At 50.9% G+C, this 23,994-nt stretch overlaps 1 protein-coding gene across 13 annotated transcripts in view; it reads right to left on the bottom strand.

The window, feature by feature from the left end:
- The window catches only part of Megf11 (multiple EGF like domains 11), a 322,995-nt gene that overhangs the window by 72,611 nt on the left and 226,390 nt on the right, over positions 1-23,994 (bottom strand). For all 13 annotated transcript variants that reach the window (XR_004945398.1, XR_004945399.1, XR_004945400.1 and 10 more), the window contains 2 exons: positions 6,156-6,402; positions 4,446-4,566 (listed from right to left, as the gene is read on the bottom strand). Coding sequence is in view for 10 of the 13 variants with exons in the window: in XM_036191919.1 (XP_036047812.1) it covers positions 4,446-4,566; positions 6,156-6,402 (368 nt within the window). In the remaining 3 variants the exon portion in view is untranslated. The remainder of the gene's footprint in view (positions 1-4,445; positions 4,567-6,155; positions 6,403-23,994) is intronic.

The raw sequence follows: 23,994 nt of genomic DNA, 5'->3' as shown, positions 1-23,994 counted from the left end.
TGCCTCTCCTGCTGGGACTTTATCTTCTTGAGACTCACAGGCCTCAATCCTAGCTCCCAGTGTATCTGGATATGATCGTAGGTGGACACTCGGCCTTTGCAGAGGTGAAGTAAAAAACTTGTGTCCGTGGTCCCTCATCCAACCTAACTCGGGGACTAAGATAGATACACAAAGGGTTGGAGGGTTAGCTCAATCAGTAACATGCCTGCTGTGCAAACATGAGGACTTAGCTTTGTGGTGGGTGGGGAAGAGAGCCTCATCACTGGGATTCAGGCCCCTACCACTCCATCTGAGTTTACTCAGTATGGACGTTCTAGGAAACAGGTCACAAAAACACCACCAGTCACAGCTTGAAGAGTCTTGAACACCATAGTCTGACCACAAAGGTCCTTTCTTGGATAAGAGAGAGAGAGCAGGGAAGGTTAGTGACCTGCCTTAGGCCACAGTGTTGGTTAGGAATGAAGTGGAGTTAGAGCCTGGGTCTAACTCCCAGAAGTCATGTAAGAAGACAGATGTGATGATGTGTGCTGGCTAGTTTTATGTCAACTTTACACAAGCTAGAATCATTTGGGAAAGGGACTCTCAACTGAGAAAATGCCTCTGTAAGATAGGCCTATAAGCAAGTCTGTAGTGCATTTTTTTTCTTTCTTTTAAAAAAATTTATGTGTGTGTGCGTATGTATTTTATGTATGTAGGTGCTTTGTTTGCATGTATATTTGCACACCAGAAGAGGGCATCAGATACCATCATAGACTCTTGTGAGCTGCCATGTGGATGCTGGGAATTGAACTCAAGACCTCTGGAAGAGCAGCCAGTGCTCTTAACTGCTGAGCCATCTCTACAGGCCCTGTAGTGCATTTTCTTAAGCAGTAATTGGCATGGGAGGGTTCAGCCCATCCTGGGTGGTTCCATCTTTGTGCGGGTGGTCCTGGATTCTATTAGAAGGCCAGAGGGATAACCATGCAAAGGCAAGGAAAGAAGATGGCTATCTCCAGGCTGGGGAGAGAGGCTCAGAAGTCACCAGCCCTGCCTGATGGAGTCACCTTGATCCCTGACACCCAGACACTTTTCTCAGCCTCCAAGCCCAAATCCTTACAGTCTGAGCCATTTGTCTGGCAACCTGCGAAGTTCTGCTGTGTCTCCTCTGTAGTGGGCTCCTGGGTTACATAGCACTTAGAAGGTTGGCATGAAATGGGGGCAAGTCCTGCTCTTCCAATTGGTCAGGCCTAGTTTTTCTGTGGGACTCTGGAGAGCAGCTACACTGTAAGAGGTCTGTGTTCAACAGAAGATCAAAAGGAAGGGGGCAAGATGGTGGCTCAGTCTTGCCAGCATTTTGGGCATTCACATTAGTGGCTGCTGTCCCAGGAGCCCATGGAGACACTGAGCAGTGGCTGGTGAAGGTGCTGTGGAGGTGATCCCAACCTCAGGACCAGTCACTGGCCTCTACAGCTGTCTTTCCAACCCCTAGTGTCTGAGACACCAAACCTAAGCCACAAAAGCCCTCTCTGGGCCTCCGCCATCACTGGCCCCGTTTCCAGGCTGCTGGCCCCATTCCTTCTCCTGCCCTCATTTCCTCTGCATGTCTGTGTATACATGAACATGTATGAATATACCCGTTCCATTCAGCCTCTACGTCAGACCGGGAATTCCCCAGGCGCCGCCTGCCACTCTTCCTGCCCTCTGCCTGTCCCCAATTGTCATCAAGCTCTCTGTAGTCATTCTTTCCTCTGCAAGCGAAAAGCCTAGCAAGAGCGGGAAAATGGCCCCCAGGTTCTTTGTATGGGCTCTCCGCACTGGACTCATTATAGCCAGGCAAGGGAAGGGGCTGGTGGCATTCTTGGGGACTGGTGGCCTGGAGGGCCAGATGGGCCTGAGCTCCCAGAAGCTTCTCTGTACTCAGTGTCTCAGTGGTGGCAGTGAGCAATCATTCCATCAGTCTCCGAGTGGGGGCCAGTGACAAGTCAGGCAGTGGAAGACAAGGACAGGTGACCCTTCCCCACAGCAGCCTTTCCTTAGCCCCAGCTCTCCTTGGAGGAGCCTCAGGCCTGAGCTGAAGCTTCCTTTTGTGACTCTGCAGGCACCAGGGTATTAATAATTCATGCAAATCTGCAAGTTCAATGCTATGTCAAAAATAGAAATTCGATTGTCTATCATAAAATTTAAAACAAAGTCCTCAGCACCAAAGCTTTCTATAGTCAGGGTTTCGGGTCACCTGGAGAAGCTGTGTGAGGAAAAGAGCCGCCACTATGTGTTGGCTTTCTCCTTCTCCTGTCCTGGAAGTCCAGCAGCCCACAGCAGCATTCCAGAAGAGGCTTCTCCAGGTTCGGGGCTCCCTCCCTGGCTGATGGGCTTTCTTGAGCCCTGCCTGTGGGCACTGGACACCTGGAAGCTGTCTGGTGATAGAGGCCTTCCCCCAAAAAGCAGGTTAGGGTGGGAGAAGGGGACAGGTGAAAGGGGTGATTTCATCCCCTCTGTCCTTTCAGAAGAGGAGGGAGAGTGGAGGAGAGAAGAGGGACAGAGGGAGAGAGAGGGGGGAAATGATAGACAGGAAAGAGACACACAGAAAGACAGAGGGGGGGCGGGGAGAGAGAGAGGAGAAAGAGAGAGAGAGAGGGACAGGGAGAGAGAAGGGGAGGGGGAGAGAGGGAGGGAAAGAGGGGAGGGGAGGGGAGGGGAGGGGAGGGGAGGGGAGGGGAGGGGAGCAGAGAACCTAGGTTGGTGGTTCTGGAGTTGAGACCCAGGCTCTAACTCCACTTCATTCCTAACCAACACTGTGGCCTAAGGCAGGTCACTAACCTTCCCTGCTCTCTCTCTCTTATCCAAGAAAGGACCTTTGTGGTCAGACTATGGTGTTCAAGACTCTTCAAGCTGTGACTGGTGTTGTTTTTGTGACCTGTTTCCTAGAACGTCCATACTGAGTAAACTCAGATGGAGTGGTAGGGGCCTGAATCCCAGTGATGAGGCTCTCTTCCCCACCCACCACTGCAAGGCACTAAAGGGGTCTGCGGGACACAGCAGGGAGTCCTTCGCTCTTGATCAATGATCTCCAAGTGCAGCTGTGTCTGCACACCGCCATCCTCAGAGTCACCTGGGAGCTCATTAAAGATGGCGTTCCCAGAGGCTCAAGTGTGACCCCTGTCCTTTGCTGACTCGAGTATGTAGCCATATTTGGCCACACTGGATTCCTAAGGTCCCTCCCTTTCTAGAAGCATCCTTGGGCCTGCAGATGTCCTTCCTGGCTGCCATTGGGAGCCTGGTGTAGAAAGCCTCCTGATAGATCTTGCTCTACTCAGCAGAACTGCCCTCAAGCCCTGGGGAGGCAACCGAGCCTCTCCTGAAGTGGAGCGTGTTGCAGGGGATACAGTGTGGAAGGGCAGCCTCTGAGGCTGGCAGCCTTTCAGGGGCTTGGGACTATGGGGAGGTGCTGACAGGGAGTCTGGCAGCTGATAGGAGGCTGTGGCTAGCCTGTGACACCCAGGGCTATAAATCAAGCAGGTATAAAAGGCTTCAGCATTTGCCAAGCACCTTGAATATGCAGTCACGCCTGAGGGTTTTACCTACTATGACAGCCAACCCAAGCAAGGCTCACTGAAGGCAAATCATGTGTATACATGGGGAACCTGAGACTGGAGGCAGGGAGGTTTGTCAGAGGCAGCATCAAACATGTCATCTGAACATAGGCCTCCATGGGTAAGGCTAGATCTTGGCCTGCTTCCTGTAGTGAGGGTTCCCAGACTGGAGGACTGTGCTGGTACAGGCTGCATCAGAAGTACCCAAAACACTTGGGAATACAACAGATTCTGGGGGTCACAGAGTCAGCATGAATATGTCAGCTAGGGTAAGGTTTCACAAAGCCAGATGAACCACACATACCTGCTGTGGCTCTTTCCCAACTCCTCCGCCACACCTGAAGCTCCTTTGGGTACCCAGACCCAAATTCAGAGTCGATTTTCTTTTTTTTAATAAATTAAAACATTTTTTTCTCAGACAGGGTCTCATGCAGCCCAGGCTGGCCTTGAACTTGTTACATAGCTGAAGATGACTTTGGGCTTCTGATCCTCCTGCCTCTACCTTCCAAGTGCAGGAAATAAAGGTCTGTGTTACCAGGCCCAGTTTTATGTGGTAGGGATTGAACACAGGGATCATGCATCTTAGGCAAGCATTCTACCAACTGAACTACATGTCCAGCCCTAGCCAGAGTCTATCATATGAGGAAAATTGGCCAACTCTCTTGCCTATGAGAGACCACTGAGTCAGAGAGGCTAAGTAACTTGCCTTAGGCCACACAGACCCTAGACCAGGGACCCTTCACTGCTAGTGAGTGTCTCATGATGGCTCATGACTATAGACAGGGATAGAGAGAGAAATTTAGCCTTTCATGGTCTTGTGATGGATGCCAAGGCCTCTTCTGGTGCCCTCCTTCATCTTGTGAGGGTTCCACCTACCGTCCAGCCTGGAGGGCAGGCACACTCGCCAGTGATGTGGTGGCAGGTGCCCCCATTTTGGCAGGGGCAGCGTAGTTCACAGTGAGCTCCATGGCTCCCAGGGGGGCACAGCTCCTCGCAACTGCACAGAGAGGGGGAGTCTCAGACAGCAGCATTCCCAAGAGCGCCCTAGTGCTCAGATCAGACGCCCCGGGGCTCCCTAGTGAGCCTTGTCTACCGCTAATCTCAACCCCGACCCCTACCTGGCACCTGACTCCTCCCCCACCACAGGTGGTGGATGGTGTCAGCCATCTGCCCACTACAGGATCAAGGGCCTGAAACCCTGCACCTGAAGAGTGGGTGTTTCGATCCCTGCCAGTAGAGGGAGACAGATCTCAGCTATCATATATTGAACTGTAGTATACCGCTGGGGACAACACTTGAAAGTTCTGGGGAGGAGGCTGAAGAGACCTTCCCCAAGAAGGCGGTTTACTTGGGCCTTGAAATGAGGCTAATTTCACTGAGAGAGTGGAGGGGCATGCCAGATGGATGAGAGAGCAAGGGCAAAGGGGCTAAGCAGTGGCCTTGGATTTCGCCTTCAAAAACCTGCCGCCACCACCTCCCCCTCTGCCCCCCGCCCCCCCACTCCTCTTTTAAAGATTTCTTTCTTTATGTATTTTATGTCTACAAGTGCTCTCTCTGTGTGTATGCCAGAAGAGGGCATCAGATCCCATTATAGATGGTTGTGAGCTGCCATGTAGTTGCTGGTAATTGAACTCAGGACTTCTGGAGGACCAGCTATCGCTCTTAACCGCTGAGCCATTTCTCCAGCCCCTCAAAACCTGCCAATTTTCAAAGGGGGAAGCCAGAAATTCCAACACATGTCCTTTCCAGGCTCTGAAAAGCACCCAGCTGCCATGGGTGGGTGGGGGGCCAGCCACTGTGGGAGCACGGGGAAGGTCTGCATCATTGCCTTGGGTCTCATTTCAATGGTCATGGCTTCAAGCTCAAAGGCCCTGGGAGCCCAGACACATTGGGGCAGGAAATGCTCTCAATCCAGGATGTCTTATGGTCAGCGTCCTTGGCCGATGCCTAAGGATCTAGGCTGGCTAGAGCCTTCAGCAGGGCTGGAACAACACCAGTCTTTTCTGTTAGAGTGCCAGCTAAGTTGTCTTGGGGATCTCCTATCAGTGTGGCTTCCCCAGGGTATAGAAGTGAGGGGAACAATCAGCACGTGATGTTATCAGTTGGGCTCTTACCAGCCCGTTGCCTCAGATGTATCTATTAGGATGGGGCAAACAGAGGCATACTGCAGAGGTCAAAAGAGAAGGCCAAGCTCACTTCTGCGTCCCCTAACTAGGACGGACCCTCCGACCATGTGACTTGTCTCTAGTAGGGACTTATGGCATGGATGTGAGACTTATGTAGGTGAGGCCTAGATACTTAGACACAGTTGCACTTGGGGTCAGAGAGCAGATGTCATAACCAGGACTTTCTGTTCTCATTTTCCTGCCCACTAGGGTGCTAAAAAGTTGCCAAAGAGCTTGAAAGACCTGGTGAGGGCTTCTAGGTCTCAGCACGGTCCTGCTCCAAGGCAGGGCCATCCAGGCCACGCCTTCCTCTCCCTGCCCGGCTTCGTCTCTTCTGGCTCCGCCCCATCCCTTCTTTCCCCGCCCCCGCAGTCCTGACCTCTCCCTGGCCCCACCCCCAGGCCACGCCCTCCCTACTCACTACACGCCGGTGTAGCCCGGTGCGCAGAGGCACTCGCCAGTGCGCGGGTCGCAGCTGGCGCCGTGATGGCACTGGCAAGGCAGCTGGCAGCCCTTGCCGTGGGTACCGGGCGCGCAGAGTTCTTCGCAGCGCCAGCCTCGGAAGCCCGGGGCGCACACGCAGGCGCCGGTGATAGGGTTGCACAGGGCGCCGTTCTGACACTGACACCGGTTGCTGCAGTGGGGACCCCAGTGCTCGCTGTCACAGCCTGCAAGAGAGGACACGCAGGGTCAGGGCTTCCTTAGAACCAAGGTCCACGCGGCCTTACCATCTCCATGGTCCCCGGAGAAGAGGCTGCAGGGAGGTGTCTGGAACGAATCCTTGGCATCTGGAGACGCCCATCAGGCTCCACCAAGCCGCCAAGTGTTCACGGGAGCTGACTGAAGGCACAGCCTCCAAGGCCTCCCAGCCCCGCAGCACGGCTGTCTGCGCAGCCATCTTTTCTCTTTTCCCACTCAGTCTTATCTCTCCCTCTTTACTCAGGAACGTTCGCTCTGACTCACCGTGCCCACCCCTGGCTCCACCTCTCGGCTCTCCCTTCCCTCTTCCTTCCTTCCAGGAATCCCTCCCAGCCCCCTAGATGCTTCTTCAGTTCCATTTCCTCACTGCCCAAGCGCCTTCAGAAAGAGCAGGGGAAAAATGTATCCCTGGGGGGTAACAGACAGCCTTGGAGATCTGTCCTGTAATTAAATGTTTTCAAGACGGATGGCTCTCCGGAAACCTGCATTCTAAGCCATGGAAAGGGATAGAGTGGCCCAGAAGCGCAGGAAGGTTACCCAACCTGTTGTCACCTCCTACTTTGATCCTCTCTCTTGGTGCATTCAGGACACAACAAAAATAAGATGTCTCCCAAACACTGGGATTTTTTCTTTTTTTTTTTTAAAGCAGGAGTGGAGTTTAGGTACCGACAGGCACAAAGACTGTTTGAGAATATCGAAGGCAAGAAAGATTGCTTCCAGTTAAGACAGTCAGGTGAGGGTTCCTCATCGCAAGTGGGCAGTGAAAGATGGCTCACTTGTCTGCCTGCCAGAGGACCATCTGTCTTGCTTTCAGCACCAAAAGACCCCTGTTTCAAAGAGCACCTCAGCCCTGGGCAAGCTGGAACAGAGAGAGCCTCTGCTGCCTGTGAACACAGATGGCCAGCTGATCTTTGTATCCCAGCTTTCTAGGATTTTGATACTCGGAGGAAAAGGGGGAAGTGAGTGGCATAAAAAAGGTGTCCTTGGCTTGGACCACTGTGAGCAGAGACACAGCAGCACTCTGGTGATGAGCAGGCACAAGAAGACAGGGTTTGGTGTAGCCTGTGAATATGCTGGGGCTCCACCAACACCACCGGTTTTATGCAAGTCTCTCCTGGTAGCTGATTGGGTCAGTATCTGGAAGCCTGCATCCATCCTGCAGTAGACAGGACCATGGAGTCTCTGATCCCTACCACTGCGGGGCGTTTACCTACCAACCCCACAGTTCCTCAGAGTTTTCTTGAGTGTGAGCAGCAGGGAATATCAGAAGGATTTAGATTGTGGAGATCAACAGAAAATAAAGGATAGCCTGAGAGGGCCTAGAACCTACTCCAATGAGAGCCCTCCCCCCACTGTCTTTGCCTCAGGGTATTTATTGAGACACCAAGGGGTGGAGCAAAAGATACGCCCCCCCCCCCCCCAGCACAGCCAAGTGCAGACCATCTCAGACTCCTGCACTCAGGCCAGTGGTCCTAATCATCCTCTTTATCCAGATCTGCTGAGTAAAGCCACGAGGAATCTGAAAACGGGCTCCCACACACGACCTCATCTTGGCTCACTCCTTCATCTGTGCCCTGCATATTGATAAGTGCAGATTGGGGCTGCCAAACTATCAGTGGGCATCACCTTCTGTTTCCCATTCCCCTCAGAGTGACAGCCTTCACTCACACTGACAGTGGTTCACAGGACAGAGGTGGCAGTAGAGCGTCCCCAGCCCACACTTTCCAAGTCGTGGAAGGACTGACAAACCTCTGTGTGTGTGTGTGTGTGTGTGTGTGTGTGTGTATGCCTATCTCTCCTTCCCATTTTTGAATATGTATGCATGTTTGCAAGTGTGTGGGCATGTCTGCACGTGTGCATGTATATATTCAAGGAGGTCCAAGGTTATGACAGGAGCCTTTCTCAATCACTCTTCCCTTATTCATTGAGGGAGGGTCTATCAGTGGAAACCCAGAGCCTGTGGATATGGCTAGTCTCACTGGCCAGCTTGTTCTGGAATTCCCTGTCTCTACCTTCCGAAGCTCGAAGCTCGAAGCACAAGCTGCCTCCACACCCACCAGACATTTACATTTACATAAGTTCTGAGGATTTAGACAAGTGCTTAACAGTGAGCCATTCCCCACTTCCCCCTCTGTCTTTATTGCCAAGCACATGTAGTTAGCATTCAATGTGTATGTGCTATGATTCCATTATAATGATAGTCATATTTAACTTTCCCCATGTGCCAGGCCCCATCCTGGAAGTCTTAGAGGCATGAACAGTATTTAATGCTCACAGGCTTCACTTTCTTCCCTACTTTATAGACAGGAAGACAAAAGGTCATGGAAGTTACATGATTGTTCAGGTTCTAACAGGACAGCCAAGGTCCCCTGATTCCAGGTCATTGCTCAGGTTCATGGGACACTTGCTGGGGAGTTGTCCGAGATGGGAAGCTTGGAGGCAAGGCGGTTCTTGAGAACAGTAGGTGTAAAGCACAGGTGACTGACAGCACAGAGGCTGGCTGCTGCTTCTCCGCCTACCACCTTGAGCAGCTTCAGGAGCTAGATAAGCCACTCCCCCAGTACCTTTTGGGCCACAGTCACTGGACATGAAACTGTCGGTCCAAAGCTAGTAGTGTCCCTTCATGTCCCTCTGAGCATCCCGGGACATTTGCTTTTCAGGTACTTATCCATACCTCCATGATTTTTTTTTCTTTTCTATTTTGAGAGAGGATATCACAATGCAGCTCAAGTCAGCCTCCAACTCAAACTTTTCCCTCAGCCCCCAGAGTGCTAGGATTGTGGGCGTGAGCTGCCATGCTTGGCGGTGGCCTCCATTCTTTCTAGGACAGCCCAAACCCAGTAGGTGACAAAACCGTGCCCTGGACAGGGAGGCAGGATGTTGTCACAGGGTCTTGTAGCTGTCCTCAGCCTCTTCCACCCCTCACTTGTCAACTCAACATCTCTCAAGTACCTAGAGTGCTGTGTTGTGGAGTGCTGTGCTCCAAGCATAAAAGACATTACCATCCTCATCAAGCAGATGTGACTACTTGCAAGGGACCATCAAGATTGGGGGCCGGATGATGCCCCCTCACAGAGGAGGGGGTGGCTTCCAGTTTCTCCTTCCTACATACACCTCCAAGCTGCATGTACTTCTGCCCCAGATGCTTGGGGTTTTGAGCGGTGCTGGAATGTATGGGGGTGGGAGGTTAACTGAAGGGGAGACTCCATCTATGCAGCTATGAGGAAGTTGTCATTCATCCAAGCTAGGGTGAGACGTTTCAGTGATATTGCGGCTTTGACCCCTAACTCTTGTCAGTGACCCCTCACTCATGTTCTGGAAGTAAGCCCATTAAACTCCTGGTTTTGTCAAGTTGGACTTTGGTGAAAGTGTTACTTTGGTCCACTTGTGGAATGTGTTCTTTTGATGCCCTATCTCAGGTAAGTAGACATTTGTTTATGTTTGGCCAGGAAAGTTCATACACCATGCTAGAGGAAACCTGCCCTCTCTCAAGATAGATGACTCATTATGGGGTGGATGGAGGCAGAGTTCAGCACTTGGGGATGGTGCTAGAATAAAGGTGGCTTTATTGCTGAGGTCACGAGAACAACAATTCTGGCTCCTCGTGCTACAAAAGGACGTGTATATGAACATGCCTATATTTGTGTCTCGGTGTTTACAAAGCCCCTACCACAAGGGAAGGCTAGGGAGATGGCTCAGTGGTTAAGAGAACCCAAGTTCAAATCTCCAGCACCCGCATAATAGCTGAGCAAGCAGTCCCACTTTTGTGGGGCAGAGAAGGACAGATCCCAAGAGCTAACTGGCCATCAGCTTGGCTTCAGATTCAGGGAGAAACTGTCTCAAGACTAAGGTGGAGCCTAGTGGGATGGCTCACTGGCCAAAGGCACCTGAGGGCAAGGACCCCAGGACCCACATGCTGGAAGGAGAGAACAGATTCCAGAAAGTTGTCCTCTGATTACCACCCCTCCGCCACACACACACACACACACACACACACACACACAGAGGCAAAAAGTGACAAAAGATACACAATGCCACCTTCTTGCCTCTACACATATGTGCAAAACACACATATGCACAAACACATGCATGTGCACATACATACACGCCCCAACAGCACTATGTCCAGGCAGGAAAGCATGGAAATGAGCAGAAAACACAGAGACAAAGGAAGTGCAGCTTCCTGCAGCCATCAGAGGATGGACACACATGTCCAACCCCGCAGGGGAAAGGTGGGCTGAATCAAACCGCTCTGACCAAGAAAGCAAGGAATGTGTCACCCATAGCAGAGAAATTTCTTCTCAGAGTGACTCAGTGGGAAGAAAATGTTAGGGACCACAGTGATCAACTTCAGTTATCTGAAAAAATTCACTTAAAAACTCCTCATTCCCCAGTGATGATAGGGAAATGAGGTGGAGCCGGGAGAGTCAATTATCTACTCTGCCAAAGGCAAGTAGAGCCATCACCCTGAAATTACAGCGAGGCTTCATGCTCCCTCATGGAGCCATACACTTTGTCCAATCTGGCCAGGCCATGTCAAACCCTCACATAGGTACATAGGTGGTGTTTTTTTATTTTTTCCTTCACCCTGTCACAGACTCTGCTTTCTAATTATATTTGGTTTCTGCTGAATTTTCAGCTTCTCTGGGCAGCTACCCAGGGGTTAAGGGGCACCCAGATGTACCTGGCCAGCAGCTCAGCCCTCTCCTAGCTGGTCCTTCAGACTCATGGATCCAGCCTTCTAGGCCCCTAGGTCCTCACAATGGGAAACAGTTTGACCTTCTCTTCCCCAGTGACTTCACCCTGGACAGGATTCTCAGTTTGTAGCCATAGTTGACGGAGCTTTTACTATATAACCAGGCTGTGTACCAGAGGGGCGAAGTCAATTTTTCTCACTTAGGGTCATGGATGCTATTACTATCCCCATTTTTCAGACAAGGAAGAGAGGCTCAGAGAGGCTAAATAACCTATTCCAGGTCACACAGCCAGGAAGTGACTGGGAGAGTCTGAGCTGCTGATGCATGCTGGGTAAGGCCTGGTGCCAGTGCAGGGGGTGGAGAATGTGGGCAGCTAGCCTGGGCTTGACCAGCTAACATTAATAATCCATAGAGATAACAGCTAAGACTCTAGCTCCGTTGGTAGCATGCCTTCCTGATCTGCAAGAGGGAACTGTATAAACAGGGTATGGTGGTACACACCTGCCATTCCCAGCACCTAGGAGGCAGAAGCAGGAGCATCAGAAGGTCAAGGCCATCCTCAGCTATACAGCGAGTTTGAAGCCAGCCTGGGCTACATGACACACGGTCTCAAAAAAGAAAAAAAATCCACACGATGGAGAGCAGAGGGCCAGTTCCCACCTGTGCTTTGTTTAGAGTTTGGTTTATGTATACATAGTGGTCCCAGGTTTTCCACAGGTGACCCTATTTCCTATCATTTTATTCTCTTCAGTGAATTGACTTATTAATATTCTTCTGTTGTGTTATGTGGCATAAAATTCCATGTTAATCCCTTATGTACACAACCTGATAGCATCCATCCCATGTGCTAACATTAACACTAGCATGTTCAACTGCCTCCAGACATACTCTATAGCCAACCAATCGCAGTGACTCCCACCCTGGCCTTCAGTAAGCTTTCATCTTTCTTCCTGCTTTTACCATCTCCAGCCATTCATATGAGTGGAATTTTAAGTAGCAGACTTTTGTGTCCAGCTTATTTCACTTAACATCATGTTTTCAAGGTCTATCCACATTGGCTTCACTCTGTTAGTGACTGAGCAGTGTTCTGCTGTCTGTGTACAGCACCTCTTGTTTTTCCACTCATGGAGTGCTCCCACTTTTTGGGTATTGTAAGTAATGTGGAATTACTATGGACATGCAAGTTTTTATTTTTTAATGTCTTTTTTTTTTCCTCTTGAGATAGGGTTTCCCCGTGTAGCTCTGGCTGTCCTGGAGCTTGTTCTGTAGACCAGGCTGGCCTTGATTTCAGAGCTCCACCTGTCTCTGCCTCCTGAGTGCTGGGATTAAAGGTGTGTGACACCATGCCCATTCTTGCCTTGTCTGGATTTGCTTTGTTTTGTTGTGTTCGAGCACACAGGACAAGTGCCCTACCACTGCTCTATCCCCAACCCACAAGTACCTTTTGAGTCCTTGAGGCTCATTTATTAAAGGTACAACTAAACAGAGTTTTCTGCTTTTCTTGACTTGTTCCTATTCAGAACAAGAGTTTGGCTCACCACTATTGCTCTTGGGTTTAGACACCTGAGTCCAGTTTCTTCCATTAACTCTCAAGTTTTGCTGGGTTGGGGCAGGGGATGAGGGGAGAAGGGTGGTCCCTCCCATTTCACAGCCAGAGTTGTGAGATCCAACAAGGGACAGTGGCCACCTGTGTGGAGTTTAAGGGGCTGGCTACTCTGGGCCCCGAGGGAGGACCATCCTAGCTGATACATACGGTGACTTCCCAGGGAGCAAGGCCACATGTCCTTATCCTAGTCAACATAGCTTGGTTCTCTCAGTGGCTGAACCCCTAGACTCCTTCTAGGCTCAAGCCACAGTTAGGAGGGAGGGAGGATGGAGGGATGAGTCACAGCTGATGCTGTGGAGGCCTGGGCAGCCCCCAGCCATCTCTGGGCCCCTTTGGTTTTTCACACATGCAGAATGACAGACTTGGACTGGTGCTTCTGTCCTGGAGTCAGCACCCCTCAGGAAGGCATCTGGAAATGGAGGTGCTTTCCAAATGCCAAAGGGGCCCTCATCCAGGCGCTGGAGGAGGCAAATGCTGGGACTCTTCCAGCCCTAAGTTGTGATGCTAATTATACCACTTGAGAAATGGGCCGGAGGGGGCAGGGTGGCTGCTTGGCTCTGAGAGGACTCATTGCTCAACTCTTCTCCTTCCACTTAGATGGTTGGAATCAAATATTCACAGACCCAAGTGCAGTCGATTAAAACTCCAGACACTGTCCCCAGTTTTGGCAGACACTCCGAGCATGGGTTTACACCGATGTACCATTAGCTGCACTGGCTACTCTCTCTGTGGAATTGAAATACACCATCCGGGGCTCCCTTAACCTCCAAATGGACTGGCGCTCCCTACAGCCATGTCCAGTGCACACTGTGCCTCCACGTCCCTCCATCTCCTGAGGGCAGGACTCTCCAGTGACCGCACAGTAAAGAACGAGAGATTGAGACCACTAGACTGCATCCATCCAGGGCCCTTTCTATGCTAGCACACCAGCTTTGGGGAGAGGGAAGGCTCATGCATTCACTCATCAAACAATTCCTTGGCCTGCACTGTGTACTCGGGGGCTGAGAAGTCCACAGTCAGCTTGAGAAACAGGCAAGTAAATGGAAGGCAGTGCTGACCCACAAGAGTAGAGAGGCCGAAGGTTCTGGGCTAGTTTTGGGGTGAACAGCTATACCTGCAGTGCACTTGTGGAGGGACTAAGAGGTCCTGGAGCTGGGATAGAGGACAGAGCAGAGGCAGCCATGTCCATCTGAACCACCAACATGTCAGGAGACAGTGGTGGCAGGCAATATAGCTTTACTGGAGCTGACATTGCTCTGGGTGGGAGAGTCAAGCCTGGATGAGGCCTGGGCTTCCAAATGTCATTGCTGTGGCAATGCACAGGACACTCTGCACAAGGCTGGGGCAGGGAGCTCACTGTTAACAGTGCAAGCAGCTGCTCTGGAATGTACTTTGGTGTGTATGTCCCTGGGCTCCATCTCCAGCACTACAGAATAAAAAGTAATACAAAATGATTAAGAGGAGATGGCACTATGGGTAAAGTGCTTGCTGCTCAAGTATGAGGACCTGGGTTCAATCCCCAGCACCCATCTAAAAGGCTCAGCGTGGTGGTGCGTGCCTTTAACCCCAGAGCTGGGGGCAGGAAGCAGATCCCAGGGGCTCACTGGCCAGCCAGGCTAGCCAAAACAGAGACCCCCAGGATCAGTGAGAGACCCTGACCCAAAAAATAAGATGGAGGTTGGTGAGGTGGCTCAGCAGGCGAGGACACGTGCTGTCAAGTCTGAGAGCCTGAGCTCAGTCCCTGGGACCCACATGGTGGAGGGAGAGAACCGACTCCAGCAAGTTGTCCTCCGAACATGCACATGCTATGGCACACACGTGTGCACACACACACAATAATTAAAATAAAATTTCAAGATAAAAACAAGATGGGATGAAGGGAATTGGTGGAAGACACTTGATATGTGCTCACACACGCAAAACAGCAAAAGGCTGGAATGCACACAGTCCCAAGTGTCTATCTGTGTGTGACTGTGTGGAGGGGGTTGGCCACATCCTGAGACATCCTCAGCCACTAATTAATTTGTTCACTGTCTGTTAACGTCCGAGGTCATCAGCAGGTGAGGTGCTGACTGACAGGGGGGTGTGACGCTTTACAAACCTGGTTAGGAGACAGGGTGAGGGGTGAAAGTCAGACTTATCAACTGTATCGACTTAATTGGCGACTTCGCTTCTTTATCAGGGACTGTTCTGGATGTCGGAATGTCACAGTGCCACAGGGCTTGGATGGGAAAGAAACCAAGTCCTTGTAGATGCAATCTCTGGCAGATACCACAATCCTCAGGAAGCTAGGCAGCGTGTGGGTAGCGCTCATACCCACACACCACTTCAGAGGCCCTCATGGTCTCTGGCTTGTCTCCCAAGGAGGGCCTTTGGAAGCATGGGGCCAGGACACTGGAGGACCTAAATCCTGGCTCTCTCCCTGTGTTTGTGATCCCCAGGGAAGGGCTCTGACAGGTTAGAGGTTGAGGGATATATGACTGTGGAGCCTTGGGCAGTGGCTGTGCCCACCGGAGGTTCAAACAGCTGCTGTGGATCCTACCATGGCCCTATTCTATAGTACCAACCAGACCCTGCCTATGGGTGGCAGCTACCCTGTGGTGACCCCAGCACTCTGCTTTAACCCATTTCTGCCTCACCCTCCACAGCAATGGGATCCACAGGAAGAGAGGCAGGCTGTGGGCTAGCCCTCAGGGCCCAAGGCTGCAGGCTATCCCTCAAGGCCCAGGTTGTGTGTTGTCAATCTCAGCCTCAGCTCTGCTGGGAGCTCCCTCACCCCCAGCTTTAATGAGAACAGCTCTACCTGCCTGATCTGCCACCTCACACTGCCTTTGAAGCTACGGGGGCCCACAGTTGATTCATCTTCCCAATTTGCCTGGAGAGCCTCAGAGATCATGCAGTGCACAAAGGCATTTCCTCTTTGGAAGAGCCTTCAAAGGAGCCGCAGACCCCTTGCCCTTCCCAGCCCATACTGCTTTTCATGGTTCCAGGAGGCAAACTCAGGCTGGGACACAGACAAACAGACACAGACACACACAGACACAGACAGACAGACAGACAGACAGACAGACACACACACACACACACACACACACACACACACACACACACACACACACGAGAACTTGGTGACAGTCTCCAGTGTGAGCCCCCACTGTGATGCAGGATCCACAAGAAACAGGGCAAGGACATGGGAGGTCACTATGACAGCCAAACACGTATCCCATAGGAACTGAACCCTAGGACGCTGCCACCATCTCTACCACCTTCTTCCCTGAGTGACATCCCTGAGGCTCTGTCATGGGTTCTGGTCCTTCCAGGCTAGGATCCCTCAGAGCAAATAACACAATCAACCCAAGCAAATGTATGTCACACTGGGCCCATGGTCTAAAGGTGTGGGCCTGGGTGGGCCAGGCATGGCAGGGTTTCCGTAAACCCAGTTCCAAGGCCCCAGAACTGTCATGTACTATTGGCCTTCACACAGCAATAAAGGATGAGCATGTGTGCTGAACCAGTTCCTGCCTTTAAAGGCCTATGCTTAATGTCTGAGAGTTCTTCCACAGGTCTTACTGAGGGATTTTGTGCTGTGGTGTGAGGAAGTTCTTCTACCCTAATGTCTCTGGGCAGTCACCCAGGGCCCTGGCCTGCAGTGGGTGCTCACAGAGAGGCAGTTAGGGTGGATGAAGGTCCCTGCCTTCAAGGACCTGCCTTTCTGCTACTGCGACCCAAACCCACAAAGAACAGGCTAGAAACAGCAAAGCGAAATCAACGGGAGCATGGTGTCGACTCTCAAAGCAGACATGTGTATGCTGAATGTCGCTCACAGGTGCTGCCAAACTGCATGTATCAACGAGATTTTCAGATGAATAAAACCTGTGGACACTTGCCTCACTTCATACAGCTATGTGTGCAGCTTTAACTGCAGCCGGAACCTTCTCTATGGAATAGCAAGACTTATTTAGTGAGTACTTACATTTAAAAAAAAACTTTGTGTGTGTGTGTGTGTGTGAGAGAGAGAGAGAGAGACAGAGAGAGAGAGAGAGACAGACAGAGACAGAGAGACAGAGAGACAGAGAGACAGAGAGACAGAGACAGAGAGAGAGACAGAGAGACAGAGAGAGACAGAGAGAGGAGGGAGATTGTGTGTGGTGTGTGTGATGGGCATGGAGTGTATGAAGGTTCGAGAACCACTCTGGGAGCTTGCTCTCTCCTTCCACCATGGGATCCAAGGACTAGGCTCGGGTTCTCAAGTTCATGCTGCAATTGATTTGATCTGCTGACCTACTTCCCTGGCCCATCTAGCAAGCACTTCTGACTTCCTCCTGTGCTTATAGATCACCAAGCAGAGAAAGGTGTTCCCATTGCTCAGATGGATAGACTGAGCTATGGATCCAACCAGAGAGAGTAGAGACCAGGTCTTCAGACTCAGAGTCTTCCATCATTTCCCAGCATCCCCTTAAGGTGGAGTTGAGAAACCCACTCCTTTTGGATACTGGAGCCCACTCAACTCTATCTTTTCATTTGTGTCCTGGTCCATTTGTCCCCAAGTGAGAGAGAGACTTGGAGAGCAGCTCCCAGCTTGGTCTGCCAGTCAAGGATGCTCTGTCTGTCACTGCCAGAGAGGAGGCCTGAGGATAAGTGACAAATGGCCATCTGTCTGCTAAGAGTTACTGTCACAAGCCAGAGACTTGACTGCTCCCGAGACCTGCTAGGGACAAGCTCAGGAAGACACCTCTGCCACAGCCCAGAGAGGGCTGGTGAGCTGAGTGCCTGCTCAGTCACTTAAGCAAGCGTTTGAACACCTACAATGTGTTGCTCATGAGGGACAGAGCGGGGTAGTGTGAACAGCTGCCCCCAGAAGGCTTTGTTCAGGTCTCTGTTCATGGGTCACTTTCTTGGATACCCTCCCTTCCGAAAACTATTTTCTTTACTGTGTGTCTATGGGGGACACACACATGCCATAGTGTATGTGTGGAGGCCAGAGGGTAACTTTCAGAAGCCATTTCTCTCTATTTACCACTGGGTCCTGGGAATCAAACTCAGGTCATTAGGCTGGGTACCAAGTGCCTTTACCAGCTGAGTCATCTCGCTTGCCTGGAGCCCCTCCCCCGCTCTATGTTTTTGGATGCTGTTGTTTTGTCTTGAGATAAGGTCTCATGTAGCCAGACTGGCATCCAACTCACTATGTAGATGAGGATGCTGGTGAACTTCTGATCATTCTTCAGTCACCTTCCAGACCTTAGCATCCCAGAAGTCTCCACCTAGCTCCGTAAAGTCATGTATACTAAGGCTCAGAGCAAAGACCTTCTCCTCAGAGAAGTTCGTCCCCAGCTGGCCCTAATCCAGCTGGTCTATTGCTGTTTGCTTTGACCAGTAGGAACATAGGCCTGGGTTCCCAGTCCCAGCTCTGACTTGTGACAATAACTCTTAGCAGAACTGGGATCTTCAGAAACAGCCTAAGAGTGAGTCCAGGAAACAGAGGAGGGCAAAGGGAAACAGATGAGGGAGTGGGGAGCACATCTGGAGCTGACCTCTGGGGTGAGGGTGGGTCCAGAACACTGCCTCAGAGCTGCCCTTTCTGGGGACAAGGGATCCAGACTTTCAGCCTGTGCCCTCTGGGTCTGCCCTGTGCTGGAGGGCAGGCATTCACTCCTGTGCTCATCCTGGGGCCCTGGCCCTGTGCCTGTGGGGAGTTCCAGGTGTGTGTACAAGTGAGTGCTGTGCGGTTTAGTGCGCCAAGAGCACCCGCTGAAGGGAACAGGGTGGCCCTCCACTGTACACACAGTCCCTGACATGTTGTCTGGCATGTATTAGGGGCTTGATATTAACATGTGTTGACACAATGAATAATTCATCTGAAAACTCTCCATGAGAAATGGTTAGAGGAGCCAGGGCTAAGAAAAGGTGAGGTGGCTCCTGCCCTTGGGTCCTGGGGACTCAGGCTGGGGACAGGGTGGCATAATGACATATGACAGAGACAAAGTCACACTAGACATTAAGGAGTGGATAGCCAAAGGAGGTAAGGGTCACACCGCAGTGGGTGGGGGGCAGAAGCAACCAGAGGTATGGTTTTGGGTTTGGTAGACAAAGGAGGGGGTACAGGAAGAGTGGCTTAGATAAGGAGGGGTGCTGGGGACAGCATAAAAGAAGGCTTGGGACAGGCATGTCACCCCCATGGTTAAGGGAAGTCTGGATGGAGCATCTTCAAGGTTAGGGCTGGGGTGTGAGGACAGAAATGTATATTCAAAGAGCTCACACAAGAAGGATCCTAAAGGCTGGGCATCATGGCTCTGCATCCCCCTCACCCCCCTCCTCTCATTCCTTCTTTCTGCTGGGCCTAGGAGTTGGGTCCCTGGGGGGCTGAGTAGGAGGTTACCCTGCCTACAGTGTGAGGCTGCCCCACAGTGGCATTCTGGGACATCTGAGAGGCCCAAGGCTACAGGGATGAAATGTTTGAACCAAATGTGTCTTGGTGGGCCTCCCCCAATATGTGGGGGTTTCTTTTAGTCTTAAAGCATTTCCGCTTTCAAAGGGATCTGGGCCTTTGAGAAGGGAGCCAGGATAAACCCAGGCACATAGTCAGATGCCTTTGAACCTGAACTGAGAGCTCCCCAATCCTCTCCTGTCCAGAGTCAGGAGACAGGGAAGCCTGGGAGCCTAATTGGTAGCTCACTGAACACTAGGGTGGGTGGGAAGGAATGAGGCCTGAAAGAGTTATCGGGGATGAAAAGTGGCTGATCACGGGTTTCCTTGCCTGAATCGCCTTGGTGGGGAGTTGAGCTTCTGATGCCTAATGATCCTGTGGATCAAGCTGTGTCTAGCTGGTGCATTCCAGAGGACTTCAAGGCAGTTACAACTGCGGTTCTAGCTGGGCATCCATGATCACTCAGGCGCAGGAGAAAGACTCTTATTAAAACAAACACACACCAGGCGTGAGCTGCTCATGGATCCAGACTGTGACTCAGGATTCTTGTGTGGACAATGGGCAAGCCAAAGGATGTTCCCAGGTATTATCTTCCAGGCATTTCCACATGTGACACAGGGTGACAATATCTTGAACTGGAGAGCTGTGAAGGTAGACGAACAACCCAAAGACCTATAAAGTAAATCTGCCAGTTCATGTCTCACTTGACATCTAAAACTAGGAGGATCAACTAGGGGTATGGCTCAAATGATGGGGTGCTTGCCTAGCATTAGTGAAACTCTGGGTGGAGAGGGAGGGGAGGAGGAAAAGAAGCAGAAGGAAGAGTTTTTTGTAAGTCAGGTGTGGTGGTGCACACCTGTAGTCTCAGCACCGGGGAAGCCAAAGCAGGTGGATTTCTTGGAACTTGAGGCCAGCCTGAGAAACACGTTTTTGTAATGTCTTTTTTTTTTTTCCATAAACTGCCCTGAGGCAAGTACAGTGACTGTTCTTATTTGTTTGATCTGGATGGTGGATATGTTTTCATATTATTTTCTCTACTTATGTCACAAATATTTAGCAATTTCTTTTTGAGGCAGTTTTGTGTATCCCAAGCTGGCCACAAAATCAATATGTAGCCAAAGATGACCTTGAACTCTGGTACCTTCTGATGCTGGGATTATAGGTGTGTGCCACCATGCTATTTATGGGACACTGAGGATTGAACAGGGCTTTATATCTCAAGCACAAATATTAGTAATTTTTAAGCAAATTTGATGGCTAGCCACCTTTCTGACTTCCCACTTGAAACAGAAGGGACCATGTCCAAGTACCAACTACACCTCAATGGGAAGGGATGGATTGGGGATAGTAAGATCCCTGTTGGAGGTATGCAAGCAGAACTCAGACAGGCCCTTCATTTTGTGGGAGCAGCAGGGGAAGAAGATTGGACTCTGACTTTAGAGGATGCTTCCAGATCCAAGGTCTGTGTCTGGGTTATCATTCAGCCTCTTTGAGCAGATCTGCCATGGACACTGTCCTTGGTGCTGAATCTTATCACAAGCACTCAGTGAGTGTTCAAGCATGTGAGTATAGTGTAGTGTAGAGAGAGAGAGTGTGTGTGCGTGCATGTGTGTGTGTGTGTGTGTGTGTGTGTGTGTGTGTGTGTGTCTGTCTGTCTGTCTGTCTGTCTGTCTGTCTGTCTGTCTAAGTCCAGGGCTGTTTTCACAGTCCCATCCCCTCTATTTTTGAGACAGGATCTCTCATTGACCTGGCACTCACCAAGTAGGCTATGCTGGCTAGCCTTGGAGCCCCAGGGATCTGTTTGTCCCCACCTCCCCATCCCTGGGATTACAAGTGTGCATCATCATACTTAGTTGTTTTTTAAAAATATGTTCTGGGGACTTGCCTCAAGTCCTTGTGCTTGTGGTAAGCACTTTACTCACCAAGCCCAGCCCCACCAGTAAGCTTTGAAAGGTCTTTCCACACCACAGAATTCAGCACAATAAACCCACCCAGCCTCAACACTATGACGCAAATAAATGCTTCAGTTTCCAGGACATCTGGTGGTCAGAATGACAATAAAAAGCCCCAGAGGGGCTTTTACCATTTGCTTTCCTGAAACATCCCCCCTTTGCCTTCTGCTGTTCTTTGCTTGTTCCCACCCCCATCCTCATGCTGAAATACACAAAAATGGGAACCAGAAGGCTCAAGGCTGACACTCACTGACTCTGACGTCTGCAGACCCCTTGCCCTGCCAAATAGAGGGGACTTCACCAGGTGAGTGAATGTTTACAAACAGGCCTGCAAAAACACTTCAGTGCTGAGACTGGGGAGGTGGTTCCTCATGAAGATCCAAGTTCAGATCCTCAGTACCTGTATGGAAAGCCAGGTGCAGCAGTCTGTAAGCTCAACCCTGGGGAGGCAGAGGCAGGGGACCCTGTCTCTGGCCGGCCACTCTAGCCAAACTGGTGAGATGCAGTTCAGTGAGAGACTCTGTCTCAAAAAGTAAGATGGAGAGTGATTGAGAAACACAGTGGATGTCAGTGTGTCTAATATCTACACACACTCATGTGCCTGCCCCCCACACACACCTTAAGTGCCAAATAATTATTCATGGTTAATACCACAATGATTTCTGCTCCAGTGAGTATGGGATGGACTGATCTGCTGGGGTGGGTAGTCAAGATGGCTCTGAGTGTGGTGGGTCAAATGGAGATGAAAAACCCCCTTGAGAATGTTTTCAGCAAACCCATCCAGTTGGCTTCCCTGTGGGGGAGATGGAAACCTTTTCAGGTGATGCCTGGTGACATTTGCAGGCATCACAGGCTTTCTGAGCATGCTGGCAAAAAGCATCACTCAGGGGAAAAGGTGGTTTTCCTCACTGAGTAGGTGTCATCAAGTTGGAGAAAGGGGACAGTCTAAAAGATTGTCCTGGGAATTTACTCCTGGGTTAGACACTTATCTGCTCATAGCTAGGCTCAAGTCCAGCTCAACCACTGATTAGCTGTGTGACCTTGAAATACTCACTCTACTTCCCCAACCCTATGTTTTCTCTAGTGGAAATGGATATGCTAAAACTTTTAGGCCTGTGGCTGTACTTCAGTTGGTGGAGAACCTGCCTAGCATGCACAAGATTCTGGGTTTGAAACCCAGCACCACATGCAATGGAGGTGGCATGCATACATGTAATCCTAGAATTTGGGAGGTAGAGACAAGGGAATCAGAAGTTCAAGGTCATCCCCAACTACAGAGAGAGTTTGAGCCAACCTTGGCTATATAAGACCCTGAGTCAAAACCCAACCAACCAAACAAATAAAACATAGAGATGAGCCAGGGTGGGGCCATGGAGACTGGCCTGGGAGGTAAAAAGTGGGGTTTTGAAGAATGAAGGGTGGGCTTGGTTCCTCCCAGCTCTGTGCTCTACATCCCCAAGTACCAGGCTCTTCCCTGCTGAGTTCTTAGGGTCCACAAAGCTGGAGCCATGAAGGCCTGGTGAGGTGAGGAGCAGCCTAACAAACAATAGAAACAACACATTTCTATTCCTCTCTGACGGGAGGTGCCAGGAGATCAGAGGGGAGTTAGTCTTCCTCCCCACTCTTCTACATGAGGCTGAGCCCACAAGCGGGCGGGCATGATATGTATGCAGTAGGCCGGAAGAGTCTGTACTGAAGCACTGTGCATGTGAGATCTCTATGTTCCACTGAGCTGCTCTGATAAGCTTGGCTCTCTCTCTCTCCTCCTCTCCCCCCCTCTCCTCCCCCCCCCCTCCTCCTGCTGCTGCTGCTGGCATCCTTGACAGGAAAATTAATTGCTGTTTTCATTCCGTTTCTTGTTCCAGTCTATATCCCTGGAATAAGATCTCTGAATGACACTAAGTAACCTGTACACAAAAGCCTAGAGCCCAGAGAGGAGGCTCAGGGCTGAGACAGAGCCAAGGACAGCTCCTCCTGATAGCCTGTGTGGTCCCCAAGAAAGACAGCACACACGCGTGGATGTAGAGGGAGATGGGAGTGGTGCCTGTGTGCTTGAGTGTGTCCCCAGGAGGTAGAGGTACCTGAACTTGCTGTTCCGGTCCTCCCCAACCTTCCCCGAGGGCACACCTCACCACAGGCTCTGGACCAGCTTACTTTCAATCCTTCCTCTCTCTGGCTCGGTTGCAAGACTTATTCAGCTTCTGATTCAGTGGCTGCACCCCACTGTCCTGCCTAGGGCTTGGGGGTGGGTGAGGCACAGTGCCAGTGTGGAGGGAATGGGCCAACTTCAGAGGCTCATGGGTCAGCCAACACTGAGCCCTTCTGCCAGCCCTGGCCACCTCCTCATGTGATGGCAGAGCTAACATGCCAGTGTGAGACTTGTGCATAGTTCAGCCTCCAGTAATAGCCCTGCCCACACTCTTAGGACAATCTTAGGAAAATAAAGCCACCTACACACATGCCACCAAGGACAACCAAGGGCATTCAAAAGGCAAGTCAGGTGACTTCCTTCTGCCTAATGTGCTGATTCCCTAGTGTGGGTCTTCCTTCCTTCCTTCCTTCCTTCCTTCCTTCCTTCCTTCCTTCCTTCCTTCCTCCATTCCTTCTTTCCTTCCATTCCTTCTTTCTTTTTCTTCCTTCAGAATGCTGGTGATCAAATCCAGGGCCTTGTGCTGGCTAGGCAAATGTCATACTCCTGTGCCATATCCCTAGCCCTTTGGTATAGATCTTGGGGGAAATCTGAATCATTTCCAAGGCCCCACCTTATAGTGAGCATAAATGAACCGAGAGAGCCTAATTACCCATTTACCCAACCTACAACTGTTTACTGAACATTTGTTAAAGGTCTAGCCCTCGATTGGAACTGTTGAGGAAAGGAAGGG

The sequence above is a fragment of the Onychomys torridus genome, chromosome 7 (assembly GCF_903995425.1).
Source record: "Onychomys torridus chromosome 7, mOncTor1.1, whole genome shotgun sequence".
Lineage (NCBI taxonomy): Eukaryota > Metazoa > Chordata > Mammalia > Rodentia > Cricetidae > Onychomys > Onychomys torridus.
This window is presented reverse-complemented; position numbering and strand designations above follow the sequence as displayed.